General features: G+C 55.6%; 1 protein-coding gene across 1 annotated transcript in view; it reads left to right on the top strand.

The window, feature by feature from the left end:
• The window catches only part of NPLOC4 (NPL4 homolog, ubiquitin recognition factor), a 29,947-nt gene extending 15,659 nt beyond the window's left edge, over positions 1-14,288 (top strand). Inside the window, exons 9-17 of the mRNA XM_038742911.1 lie at positions 1,259-1,345; positions 3,510-3,581; positions 4,595-4,721; positions 6,577-6,737; positions 7,208-7,279; positions 8,426-8,521; positions 8,877-8,993; positions 10,642-10,744; positions 12,576-14,288. Of these exons, the coding sequence (XP_038598839.1) occupies positions 1,259-1,345; positions 3,510-3,581; positions 4,595-4,721; positions 6,577-6,737; positions 7,208-7,279; positions 8,426-8,521; positions 8,877-8,993; positions 10,642-10,744; positions 12,576-12,790 (1,050 nt within the window). The 3' untranslated portion in view covers positions 12,791-14,288. The remainder of the gene's footprint in view (positions 1-1,258; positions 1,346-3,509; positions 3,582-4,594; positions 4,722-6,576; positions 6,738-7,207; positions 7,280-8,425; positions 8,522-8,876; positions 8,994-10,641; positions 10,745-12,575) is intronic.
• Position 14,289: the final 1 nt, after the last annotated feature.

Raw genomic sequence — 14,289 nt, 5'->3', positions numbered from 1 at the left:
GACTGTGAGCCCTCTGTGGGACAACCTGATCACTTTGTAGCCTCCCCAGTGCTTAGAACGGGGCTTTGCACATAGTAAGCGCTTAATAAATGCCATCATTGTTGTTATTATTATTACCCTGCACACAATAAGCACTCAGTGAATACGTTTGAATGAATACTGTGTGACTTTGGGGAAGTCACTTCACTTCTCTGGGCCTCAGTTCCCTCACCTGGAAAATGGGGATGAAGACTGTGAGCCCCACGTGGGACAACCTGATCACCTTGTCTCTCCCCCAGCGCTTAGAGCAGTGCTTGGCAGTGGAACACATTCCCCGGACAAGCTCACACAATCAATCGGGGGTATTTATTGCACGCCTACTCTTTGCAGAGCGCTGTACTGAGTGCTCAGGGGAGTAAAATACAGCACACGTCTCCCTCCAAAATTTGAAGGGGAGAGTGCTCTCGGAGACAAGAGTTTGAAAGCTATCAACGCCGTCTCCTTGTTTGGTTTTGTTGTCTGTCTCCCCCTTCTAGACTGCGAGCCCGTTGTCGGGTAGGGATTGCCTCTGCCTGTTGCCGAATTGTACTTTCCAAGCGCTTAGTACAGTGCTCTACACATAGTAAGCGCTCAGCGAATGAACGGTGCTCCGAGACCGAATTTCAGCAGATTCCCTGAAAATTTTGAAGTCCGTTCAAAGTAATCAATCAATCGTATTTATTGAGTGCTTACTCTGTGCAGAGCACTGTACTAAGCACTTGGGAAGTCCAAGTTGGCAACATATAGAGATGGTCCCTACCCAACAGTGGGCTCACAGTCTAGAAGGGGGAGACAGAGAACAAAACCAAACATATTAACAAGATAAACTAAATAGAATAGCCATGTACAAGTAAAATAAATAGAGTAATAAATATGTACAAACATATATACAAGTGCTGTGGGGAAGGGAAGGGGGTAAGGCGGGGGGAGGGATGGAGGGGGGAGGAGGGGGTGAGGAAGGAGGGTTGTTAGGATTGTCTCTATATGTTGCCAACTTGTACTTCCCAAGCGCTTAGTACAGTGCTCTGCACACAGTAAGCGCTCAATAAATACGATTGATTGATTGATTCTTAGGTTGTAATCCTTGTAATCCTTACAATCTAAGGATTTTAAGGATTGTTAGAACTTCCAAGCCCGGGCTGTTGCCGCTGAGGCACACTGCTGCCAGTCTCTCAGTGACGCGCGTGTGTTCTCCCTCCCTCCCTCCCTCCCTGTCTCCCCTCCCCTCCGTCCCCCCCAGATCGGTACGCAGAACAGCCTAGAACTCCTGGAAGACCCCAAAGCCGAGGTGGTGGATGAGATGGCCGCCAAACTGGGCCTGAGAAAGGTAGGGCCGCCCTTCCTGGCGGGCGGCGGTCCCGTGGGCCGGGGGGAGGGGGACTGGAGCGGGTCGAGCCTCGGGGATGGATGGGCCCTAGATGGATGGGATGGATTTCCCCAGTCACCCTGGGGCAAGACACAAGGCGGGCACCATCCAAATGGCCCCTTGGGGGTTTACTCTGGGAAGAGGGAGAGGGAGGGAAGGAAGGAAGGAAAGGAAAGAAAGAAGGAAGGAAAGAGAAAGAAAAAAAGAGAAAGGAAAGAAGGAAAGAGGAAGGAAGGAAAGAGAAGAGAGGAAGGAAGGAATGAAAGAGAGAAAGGAGAAAGGAAGGAAGGAAAGAAAGGAAAGAGGAAGGAAGGAGGGAAGGAAAAGAAAGGAAGGAAGGAAAGAGAAACAAAGGAAGGACACACTGCACACAGTAAGCGCTCAATAAATATGATAGAAAGAGGAAGGAAGGAAAGAGAAAAAGGAAAGAGGAAGGAAAGAAAGAAAGGAAAGAGGAAGGAAGGAAGGAAAGAGAAAGGGAAGGAAGGAAAGAGAGAGAGGAAGGAAGGAAAGAGAAAGGAAAGGAAGGATGGAAAAAAGGAAGGAAGGAAAGAAAAGGAAGGAAAGAAAGAGAGAAAGAAGGAAGAAAGAAAGAGAAAAGAAAAAGGAAAGAAGGACCAGGGGTGATGGGGGGTCAGAAGGGTGTGTGTTGACACAACCGTAACCCTGGTAAGAGAGGAAGGGTCTCATCCTGACCTTTTTCCTCAGCCCGGGCCGCCTTCCGCCAGCTCGGCTACGTGGCCCTCCCGCTCCTCCTCCTGCTCTCCCATTTTATTTTGGTGGGGGCGGGGGTGGTCCGGCCCACATCCTGCCCCCAGGAGATTGAGGCACCCTCCCCTCTCCCCACAGCCCCTGAACTTGGGCCTAGTATGAGACACATCACACCCTCTCCCTCCCTCCGAGCTCGTGTCCTGCCCCACACAAACGCACACACCCACCCCGCCGAATTCCCTCCAGGAATGTCTACACACATACACCCTGCCTCCCCCGGACTTTGCGTGTTGTCCCATGCAAACACACCCACTCCCCTCCTTCCTGGAGCTTGTATCTTCACACAAACACACACAAACACACTGTCTCACCCCCTCTCCCTCCCTCGGAGCTCAGGTCCTGGAGACGCCGATCCAGGACCCCCGTGGGCCTTGCTGATTCTTTTCTTCCCTCCATCGGCTCCCAGGGTCACGGGGCCCGTCGACCTTTCTTTCTCTCTTTCTCTTTTATTTATGGTATTTCTCAAGTGCCTCCTATGTGCCGGCCCCGGGGGAGAGCCAAGCCAAGTCGAGTGGGTCGGATCCACCCCAGCGCTTAGCACAGTGCCGTCACTTCGTTTCTCTGGGCCTCGGTTCCCTCATCTCTAGAACAGGGCTTAATAATAATAATAACGATGGCATTTATTAAGCGCTTACTATGTGCCAAGCACTGTTTTAAGCGCTGGGGAGGTTACAAGGTGATCAGGTTGTCCCATGGCGGGGGCTCATGGTCTTAATCCCCATTTTCCCGATGAGGCAACTGAGGCCCGGAGAAGTGAAGGGACTTGCTCAAAGTCACACAGCTGACAAGGGGCAGAGCCGGGATTTGAACCCATGACCTCTGACTCCGAAGCCCGGGCTCTTTCCACTGAGCCACGCTGCTTCTCGAAGCGTGAAGACTGTGAGCCCCACGGGGGACAGGGACCGTGTCCACCCCACCGCTTAGAACAGTGCCGGGCACATAGTAAGCGCTTAACAAGCACTATTATTATTATTATTAGTAGTAGTAGTAGTAGTAGTGTGGCTCAGTGAGAAGAGCCCGGGCTTGGGAGTCAGAGGTCATGGGTTCAAATCCCGGCTCCGCCAACTGTCAGCTGGGTGACTTTGGGCAAGTCACTTCACTTCTCTGGGCCTCAGTTGCCTCATCTGTAAAATGGGGATGAAGACGGTGAGCCCCCCGTGGGACAGCCTGATCACCTTGTAACCTCCCCAGCACTTAGAACAGTGCTTTGCATATAGTAAGCACTTAACAAATACCATTATTATTATTATTATTATTATTTATTACTAAGCCGACGTCCCTCAGGGGACGGAAACCGTCCATGACGGTTCTCGCGTCGGAATCGCTGTGGTTGCGGTCTCTTTCTCCCTCCCAGGTTGGCTGGATATTTACCGACCTCGTCTCCGAAGACACGCGGAAGGGAACGGTCCGCTACAGCCGCAACAAGGTAAGGGAGAAGCGGCGCGGCCCCGGGTTCGAATCCCGGGACCCTCGGGCGAGTCTCCTCACTCCTCCGGGCCTCGGTTTCCTCCTCGCTACAGTGGCGGGGGAGGACCGAGGGTCAGAAGACCTGGGTTCTAATCCCGGCTCCAGCCCTTGTCTGTTGCGTGACCTTAGTGTATTCCCCCCCAGCGCTTAGAACAGTGCTTTGCACATAGTAAGCGCTTAACAAATACCATCATCATTATTATTATTATTATTATCTGAAAAATGGGGGTGAAGATTGTGAGCTCCACGTGGGACAACCTGATCACCTTGTATCTACTCCAGCGCTTAGAACAATGCTCGGCACATAGTAAGCGCTTAACAAATACGACCATTATTATTATTATTATTATTCCCTAGGCCTTGAGCCCGCTGTTGGGTAGGGACCGTCTCTATATGTTGCCAACTTATATTTCCCAAGCGCTTAGTCCAGTGCTCCGCACACAGTAAGCGCTCAATCAATACGACTGAATGAATGAATGAATGATTCACCTCACTTCTCTGGGCCTCAGTTTCCTCGCCGGAAAAACGGGGATTAAGAGCGTGAGCCTCGTGGGGGACGGGGGCTATGTTCAGTGCCACCCCCGGCCCCATCTAGACTGTAAGCCTGCTGCGGGCAGGGAACGTATCTGTTTATTGTTGTATTCCCAAGTGCTTAGTACAGTGCTCTGCGCACAGTAAGCGCTCAATAAATACGATTGAATGGAGGAATCAGCTTGGATCTACCCCAGCGCTTAGTGCCTGACACGTAAGCGTTTGACAAGGACCACAATTATATTTTTTACTATTATTATTAACTTGTATCTACCCCGGCGCTTAGAAGCTTGGACTGGTCCTTGTCGCTTAACAAACGCCCTTCTCGTCGGCATCATAAATCTTATTTACGGTCGTTATTCCGATTATTAAGCGAGGAAGGGGCGGGGGCCGCGTCGGGCTGTGGAAAAACCCGACGGCGCGGCGCTTGTCTCGCGGTAGGACACGTACTTTCTGAGCGCCGAGGAGTGCATCACCGCCGGAAACTTCCAGAACAAGCACCCCAACATGTGTCGGCTCTCCCCGGACGGACACTTCGGATCCAAGTTCGTCACGGCCGTGGCCACAGGTACAGGGCGAGCCCTGGGCCTCAGTTTCCTCACCCGGAAAACGGGGGTGGAGACCGAGAGCCCCACGGGGGACAACCTGATCACCTTGTATCTCCCCCGGCGCTTAGAACAGTGCTTGGCACGTAGTAAGCGCTTAACGAAGGGAGAAGCAGCGTGGCTTAGTGGCAAGAGCCCGGGCTTGGGAATCAGAGGTCGTGGGTTCTAATCCCTGCTCCGCCGTCTCTGAGCCTCGGTGGCCTCATAATAATAATAATAATAATAATGACATTTGTTAAGCTCTTACTATGTGCAAAGTCTGGAAAATGGGGATGAAGACTGGGAGCCCCACGGGGGACAACCCGATTACCTTGTAACTTGAACGGTGCTTGGCACATAGTAAGCGCTTAACGGATACCGAGCGCTTCCTGTGTGCAGAGCACTGTACTAAGCGCTTGGGAAGTAGGGAAGCAGCGTGGCTCACTGGACAGAGCCCGGGCTTTGAAGTCAGAGGCCATCGGTTCAAATCCCGGCTCCGCCGCTGGTCAGCTGTGTGACTCTGGGCAAGTCGCTTCACTTCTCTGGGCCTCAGTTCCCTCCTCTGGAAAATGGGGATGAAGACTGTGAGCCCCCCGCAGCGGGACAACCCGATCACCTTGTAAATTCCCCAGCGCTTAGAACAGTGCTTTGCAGCGTGGGCTCAGTGGAAAGAGCCCGGGCTCTGGAGCCAGAGGTCATGAGTTCAAATCCCGGCTCCGCCACTTGTCAGCTGTGAAACTTTGGGCAAGCCACTTCACTTCTCTGGGCCTCAGTTCCCTCCTCTGTAAAATGGGGATTAAGACTGTGAGCCCCCTGAGGGACAACCTGATCACCTTGTAAATTCCCCAGCACTTAGGACAGTGCTTTGCAGCGTGGGCTCAGCGGCAAAAGCATGGGCTCTGGAGTCAGAGGTCATGAGTTCAAATCCCGGCTCCGCCACTTGTCAGCTGTGTAACTTTGGGCAAGCCACTTCGCTTCTCTGGGCCTCAGTGCCCTCATCTGTAATATGGGGATGAAGCCTGTGAGCCCCATGTGGGACAACCTGATGACCTTGTATCTCCCCCAGTGCTTAGAACAGTGCTTGGCACATAGTAAGCGCTTAACAAATACCAACATTATTATTATTATAGTAAGTGCTTAATAAATGCCATTATTGTTATTATTAGTATTAGTATTATTATAGGACACCCTGGCCCCCTTTGAGCCCCACTCCCCGCCCTCATCCCTGGCCACCGGACTAAGTGCGATGGTGGTCGCAACCCCCGATTAGTATTATTATAGGACACCCCGGCCCCCTTCGAGCCCCACTCCCTGCCCTCATCCCTGGCCACCGGACTAAGCGCGATGGCGGTCGCAACCCCCAATTAGTATTATTATAGGACACCCCGGCCCCCTTCGAGCCCCACTCCCCGCCCTCATCCCTGGCCACCGGACTAAGCGCGATGGTGGTCGCAACCCCCGATTAGTATTATTATAGGCCACCCCGGCCCCCTTTGAGCCCTACTCCCTGCCCTCATCCCTGGCCACCGGACTAAGCACGGTGGTGGTCGCAACCCCCGATTAGTATTATTATAGGCCACCCCGGCCCCCTTCGAGCCCCACTCTCCGCCCTCATCCCTGGCCACCGGACTAAGCGCCGAGGTGGCCGCAACCCCCGGGGTGGACTCCGTTGTGACCGCCTCTCCCCCGGGCGCCCAGTCCGCAGCCCCGCGCGCCGTAATCGCTCCCTAAACCCCACCGGCCGGTGGATCTCGGGGTCGGCTGGGGGGCTAGACGGACCCGGGCCGAAGCCGAGACTCGGAAAATCCCCCCGCGCTTCGGTCCCCCCCCCCACCCCAGGCGGCCCGGATAACCAGGTCCACTTCGAGGGCTACCAGGTGTCCAACCAGTGCATGGCCCTGGTCCGCGACGAGTGCCTGCTGCCCTGCCGGGACGCCCCGGAGCTGGGCTACGCCAAGGAGTCCAGCAGCGAGCAGTACGTCCCCGACGTCTTCTACAAGGTGAGAGCCCGCGCGCGCGGCACCCACACGCAAACACGCCGCGCGCCAAGCAGTCGAGCCGCGAGTAGTACCTCCTCGACGTCTTCCGCCAGGTGAGGGCCCGCCCCAGCCCGTCTTACCTCCTTCCCTTCCCCACAGCACCTGTATATCATCAATCGTATTTACTGAGCGCTTACTGTGTGCGGAGCACTGGACTAAGCGCTTGGGAAGTCCAAGTTGGCAACATATAGAGACAGTCCCTACCCAACAGTGGGCTCACAGTCTCAAAGAGTGGGCTCACAGTCTAAAAGACTGTATGTATATGTGTATATGTTTGTGGAGTACCTGACGCCCCGCGGCCCCTCTGCCGTTATCGGGGCCCACCCCGGCCGCTCACCGGGGCTGTAGTGGAGGTCCCCGGGGAACGACGGGGCCACCGGTGTGGGGCGGGAGCACCTGACCTCTGACCTCTGCCCCCTTCCCCGTTTCAGGATATCGACAAGTTCGGCAACGAGATCACCCAGCTGGCCCGTCCCCTGCCCGTGGAGTACCTGATCATAGATGTAAGTGCCCACCCCCACCCGGGGGGCCGGGGGCGGCTAATCCCCCCCCCCCCCCAGGTGGGCCCGGTGACCTCCGGAAATAATAATAATAATAATAATGTTGGCATTTATTAAGCGCTTACTATGTGCAAAGCACTGTTCTAAGCGCTGGGGAGGTTACAAGGTGATCAGGTTGTCCCACGGGGGGCTCACGCTCTTAGTCCCCATTTTACAGATGAGGGAACTGAGGCCCGGAGACTTTAAGTAATAATAATAATAATAATAGTGGTGGCATTTATTAAGCGCTTACTATGTGCAAAGCACTGTTCTAAGCGCTGGGGAGGTTACAAGGTGATCAGGTTGTCCCACGGGGGGCTCACAGTCTTAATCCCCATTTTACAGATGAGGTCACTGAGGCCCAGAGACTTGTCCAACCCAAGCGGACAGTTGGCGGAGCCGGGATTCGAACCCATGACCGCTGACTCCCAAGCCCGGGCTCTTCCCACTGAGCCCCGCTGCTTCCCTTCCGGGCCTCCTCCGGGAAGCGGGGATTGAGACCGGGAGCCCCGTGCGGGACGAGGGCGGCGTCCGACCCGATGGGCTCGGCTTGCCCCCGGTGCTCAGCGCGGTGCCCCGCTCGGCGTCATAGGCGCTCAGCGGATACCGCGATTATTATTATTCATTCATTCATTCATCCAATCGTATTTATTGGGCGCTTACTGTGTGCAGAGCACTGTACTAAGCGCTTGGGAAGTACAAGTTGGCAGCATAGAGAGACGGTCCCTACCCGACAGCGGGATTATTGTGGTTATCGCGGGTCGGAGAACGGCCTGGGATTGGGGGAGGGAAGACGTCATGCGACTGGGAATTCCGGAAGGATTGCGGATCTTGCCCAGTTCTCGACATGTTGTGAACGCCTACCCGACGATACGGTTATTATCGCCGTCGTTATCGTCCCGTAATGACGATGATGGGGTTTTTTAAGCGCTCACTACGTGCAAAGCACTGTTCTAAGCGCTGGATGTCAGAGAGGAGCCCCGGGGAAGGGGAGGGAGGGCGTCGTGCATGCTCCCGCAAGTTGCGGAAGGAGCTGGGATGTCCCCCAGCGCTCAGTACGGTGCGAGCGCGGGGACCCCGGTAACCGCTCGCCGTTTTCCGTTGGCTCAGATCACGACGACCTTCCCCAAGGATCCGGTTTACACGTTCTCCATTTCTCAAAGCCCCTTCCCCATCGAGAACCGCGACGTCCTCGGAGAGACGCAGGTGAGGAGCTTCCCCCCCCCCCCCCCGTCCCGCCAGACCAATCGGTGGTTGACGTTTCCGGAGCGCTGCCCGGGAGCGTCATCATCGTCAGTCGTATTTATTGAGCGCTTACTGTGTGCAGAGCACTGGACTAAGCGCCTGGGAAGTCCAGTACAACAAGAGAGGCCGCCCCGTCCCCTGCCCACCTGTGACGGGCCGGCCTCTCGCTCCATCAACCCGATGGGATTTAGTGAGCGCTTACCGAGTGCGGAGCAGCGGTCCAAGCCCGGGAGAGAGTCCCGGACGGCAGAGTTGGGGGGGCCCGTTCCCCGGCCGGCCGACCGGTGGTATTTACTGAGCGCTTCCCGGCCCGCAGGATTTCCACAGCCTGGCCACTTACCTGGCCCAGAACCCCACTTCCGTTTTCCTGGACGTCATCTCGGACTTCCACCTGCTGCTCTTCCTGGTCACCAACGAAGTCATGCCCCTGCAGGTACGGGAGGGCCCGGGGCCGGGCGCCGCTTTTTCATTCAGTCGTATTTACCAATCAATCAATCAATCAATCGATCGTATTTATCTCCATCCATCTCTCCATCCCCCCATCTTACCTCCTTCCCTTCCCCACAGCACCTGTATATATGTATATATGGTTGTACATATTTATTACTCTATTTATTTATTTACTTATTTATTTTACTTGTACATTTCTATCCTATTTATTTTATTTTGTTGGTATGTTTGGTTCTGTTCTCTGTCTCCCCCTTTTAGACTGTGAGCCCACTGTTGGGTAGGGACCGTCTCTGTGTGTTGCCAATTTGTACTTCCCAAGCGCTTAGTACAGTGCTCTGCACATAGTAAGCGCTCAATAAATACGATTGATTGATTGATTATTGAGCGCTTACTCTGTGCAGAGCACTGTACTAAGCACCTGGGAAGGGCGAGTTGGGAGCATAGAGAGACGGTCCCTACTAAACAGCGGGCTCACAGTCTAGAAGGGGGAGACGGACAACAAAACACATTAACAAAGTAAAGTAAATAGAATAGTAAATCTGTCCAAGTAAAATAGAGTAATCAATCTGTACAAACATATATACTTACAAACATATATATCAGAATAGTAAATATGTATATATATATATATATGTTTGTAAGTATATATGTTTGTACAGATTGATTACTCTATTTTATTTTACTTAAGCGCTTAGTACAGTGCTCTGCACACAGTAAGCGCTCAATAAATACGATTGATTGGACAGATTTATATAGAATAGTAAATATGTTCAAGTAAAATAGAGTAATAAATCTATACAAACATATATACTTACAAACATATATATCCATATATCCATTGTATGTATTCAAATATATATACATATAATGAGTGCTTAGAACAGTGCCAACTTGTACTTCCCAAGCGCTTAGTACAGTGCTCTGCACACAGTAAGCGCTCAATAAATACAATTGATTGATTGCCATTGTCTATATTCAAACATATATATATATATATATATATATATATATATATATATATATATATATATATATATATATATATATATATATATATATCTCCAGTGCTTGGAACAGTGCCAACTTATACTTCCCAAGCGCTTAGTACAGTGCTCTGCACACAGTAAGCGCTCAATAAATACGATTGATTGATTGAAGCTGGGGGAGTCTTCGTCCCCATTTTCCAGATGAGGTCCGGCGAGGCGAGGTGCCTTGCCCGAGGTCACCCCGCAGAGGCGCGGCGGAGGCGGAATTAGAACCCAGCCCCCTTTCATTCAGTCAGTCGTATTTATTGAGCGCTTAGTGTGCGCAGAGCACTGGACTAAGCGCTTGGGAAGTCCAAGTTGGCAACATGTAGGGGCGGTCCCTACCCAACAACGGGCTCCCAGCGTAGGAGGGGGAGACAGACGACAAAACAAGATGTATTAGCCAAATGAAATAAATAGAATAGTAAATATGGACAAGTGAAATAAATAGAGTAATAAAGCTGTACATGCAGGTGCCGTGGGGAGGGGATGGGGCTCAGTCTGGGAAGGCCGCAGCCACGAGGACACGATCCCTGCCGGCCAGGAGAGCGGGGCCGGGATTGAGGGGTGTCCCACGGCGCGTGCCCATCGCCCGGGCTCTTGCAGGACAGCATGAGTTTGCTGCTGGAGGCCGTCCGCACCCGGAACGAGGAACTGGCCCAGACGTGGAAGAAGTCGGAGCAGTGGGCCACTATCGAGCAGCTCTGTAGTAAGTGCCGCCCGCTCTCTGCCCCCCTCCTCCATCGTCTCGGTCGCATTTATCGAGCGCTTACTGCGTGCGGCGGAAACGGGCACGTCCCCTGCCCACGACCGGCGGGAGTAGAAATGAATTAATTCCAGAGGTCCACCTGTGGCGTTTCCCGGCGATGGCGGATGGACCCGGAAGCCGGACGGGGAGAAAATAGGCTCGAAAGATGCTGTGGAAATGGGGAGAAGGGTTTCGCGAATGCCCCCAAGACAAGCAGATAATAATAATAATGATGGCATTTGTTAAGCGCTTCCTATGTGCAAAGCACTGTTCTAAGCGCTGGGGGGGGGGATACAAGGTGACCAGGTTGTCCCACATGGGGCTCACAGTCTTAATCCCCATTTTACAGATGGGGTAACTGAGGCTCAGAGAAATTAAGTGACGTACCCAAGGTCACACAGCAGACATGTGGCAGAGCTGGAATTCTAACCCCTGACCTCTGACTCCAAAGCCCGGGCTCTTCCCACTGAGCCACGCTGCTTCCCAGTTGTCAGCTGGGTGACTCTGGGAAGGTCGCTTCACTTCTCCAGGCCTGTGGGTTTCGGAGCGAACGGAGGCAGATTGGCCTTTGGAAGGCCAAATAATAATAATAATAACGTTGGCATTTGTTAAGCGCTTACCATGTGCCAGGCGCCGTGCTAAGCGCCGGGAACGATACCAGGTGATCAGGTTGTCCCGCGTGGGGCTTCCAGTCTTCATCCCCATTTTCCAGATGAAGTCACAGAGGCCCACAGAAGTGAAGTGACTTGCCCAGGGTCCCACAGCTGACAAGCGGCGGGGTCGGGATTAGAACCCACGACCTCTGACTCCCAAGCCCGGGCTCTGCCCACTGAGCCGCGCCACTTCTCAAACGATTAGCGTATTTTGGACACGTTATCAGGAGGGCTCGTTCTCCGGGAAAGGCGGTAACGCCAGGACGAGTCCGGGGAAAACGTGGCAGGGAGACCGGGAGCTAGGTGGATAGAAAGCGGAACGGCGGTAACGGAAGAACCCTCCGCGAGGTTACGGATTACAGGCAGAGGACCGGACGTTCTGGGGAAAATGGAGCCGTAGAGTTGCCGTGAATGGGAAACTGTTCGACGGCACTTGATGATGATAACACGGGGGCCGTGGGGATGGGAGGGAGGATGACGGATAGAGCGCGAAGCCGCGAGCCCAAATCTCCTGCCCACGATTCCTCCCCGGGCAGGCGTCAGTGAGGGTCCGCCGGCCCGGCTGCTGTAGCCGGACGGACGGCCCTGGGGCCCTAAGGGCCCGAAACGATCGTCATCGTCACTGTGGTGTCGACGAAGCGCTCTCTGGGTGCCCGGCACCGTACTGAGCGCCGGGGGAGACCCACCTGTCCCACGTGGGTCCCTCTCCGTCCCCATTTTACAGACGAAGGAACCGAGGCCCAGAGAAGGGACTTGCCCAAGGTCACCCAGCGGCGGGCTCTAGCCACTGGGCCACGCTGCTTGGCGTCCGTTCAGTGCTTAATGATTACGGTCTGCGGAGGGTCCGGGCTCTCCCGATCTCACAGCCGCAGGACTCTCCCAACCACTTAGCACAGTGCTCTGAACGGCGAACAGTCATAATAATAATAATGATGGCATTTATAAAGTGCTTACTATGTGCAAAGCACTGTTCTAAGCGCTGAGAACGCTCAATTCAATCCAAGTGAATGAATGAAAGAGTGAGGGGGCGCGTGAGCGTCTTCCGGGCTCGGAGGGACAGGAGGGAGGCGTGCGCGGGCGAAGGGGGCCGGGATGCGACGTCCGACGGGATGCGGGCTTCTCTCCCTGTCCCCCCCCAGGCACGGTCGGGGTCCAGCTTCCAGGCCTGCCGGAGTACGGGGTCAGCGGGGGTCCGGGGCCCGCCTCCGCCTCCTCGGCCGCCTCGGCCTCCTCCTCGGCCTCGGCCTCCTCCGCCTCGGCCTCCGCCTCGGCCATGTGGGCCTGCCAGCACTGCACCTTCATGAACCAGCCGGGCACAGACCACTGCGAGATGTGCAGTCTTCCCAGAGCCTGACGTCCGACCCCCCCCGGCCCCCGGCCCGGCCCCCCGCGATGAAGCCTCGGGCTGACCGCTGACGGCGGGGGGCGGGGGGCGGACCCCCGAGACCTCCGAGGTGGGCGCCCGCGACGCTTAGTTTCACCCCGAAACTGGACCTCTTCCCCTCCCCAGCCTCCACCCCGGTTGACAACAATCTTCCTCGCTGGCGTGAAGGGGTGTGCAAGTATTTTGAGTGCGGGCCAGACCCCAGAGAGCCTCCGGGCAGCCCCCCGGCCCCCTCCGCAGCGGCTGCTGCCCTTTGTGTCCCCCTCTCTCTCTCCGTCCGGCCGTCTGCCTCGCCTTCCCTGGTTATTTTTTTCCCCCCCACTGTAGTTTGGTTTGGTTTTCAGTTCTAATTTATATTCTGCCCTTTCCCGGCCCCTCTCATCGCCTCCCGTCTCCATCCCCCTCCCCGCCGGAATTCCTCGGGATTCTCCCCTCCGCCCTCCCGGTTTCCGTAGAGTCACCCCGGTCTCCGTCGGCGCAGAACCCTGTCCCCTTGACGACTGGCATGGTGTCGGATTGTTTTTCCCTTTCCTTCCCCCCCATATTTTGGGTACGGTTGTTTTTCGTGGAGATACTCTTTCCTTTCTCACCCGCCCCCGCCCTCCACCCGCGCCGCTGGCAAAGCAGGGTGAGATTCCAGGATCCGCCTGGGTTGTAAGGTCCGAGCGGTGAGGAATCCCTGCCTGGAGAAGTTTTCATTTTTCCCTTTCCGCCTCAAGTTAAAAGAAGGCCCCTGTTGGGCCTGCCGCTCGGACGAATTCCTCCCATTCCCCCCCCTTTCCCGCCGTCCCGCTCGGCCCCACACCCTATTTCTGGTCCGGACGGCCCGGCACCGCGGTAACGCGAGGAAGGGGTGCCCGGCTCCGGGCCTCGGGCGGAGCGGGCGGTCGATGCCCGCCGTCACCCCGAAGCCGAACCCCGCCGCTACCCCACGGGCGGCTCCCGTCCCTCCATCCCTCTCTGTCTCTCCCTCGGCTTCACCCCGGTCTGGCCCGAGCCCCTCCGTCCCCAGAGCCGCGAACCACCACCGGCCTCGTCCTTCAGCCGTGTGGACGCCCAACCCGGGGCCGCATCCCCGTCCCCGAGGGATTTTGGGGGAGGCCGGAGGGAGATTCCCAGACGCCTCCGGGGCCACATTTCCTTCTCTCCCCCACTGTTGGCCCTTCCGGGGGTGTCATCGGGGGGGGGAAGAAGGGGGTCTCCGCGGGGGCCGGGTTAGGGTCAGCCCTCCGTTCAGAAATGCACTTTGCCATTATCCAAAGACACCTAGGACTCGGGGAAAGGGGCGACCCGGCTAGGGCCCCACCCCCGGCCGCCGAGTCCCGCTCTCCCCGGGGAAGGGTCGGGGGGGGGAGCCCCAACTGTGCCTCTCCGCTCCCCAGTTCGAGCCCCGCGTCGTCGATCGGGACCGCCCGCCTCGGAATCGCCGCCCCGCAGGAAACCTAATAAAGAAAGCACCTGAAATGAGC

The sequence above is a fragment of the Tachyglossus aculeatus genome, unplaced genomic scaffold, assembly GCF_015852505.1.
Source record: "Tachyglossus aculeatus isolate mTacAcu1 unplaced genomic scaffold, mTacAcu1.pri scaffold_1_arrow_ctg1, whole genome shotgun sequence".
Taxonomy (NCBI): domain Eukaryota; kingdom Metazoa; phylum Chordata; class Mammalia; order Monotremata; family Tachyglossidae; genus Tachyglossus; species Tachyglossus aculeatus.
Note: the sequence above shows the minus strand (reverse complement) of the source record. Positions and strands in the feature narration are given on the sequence as shown.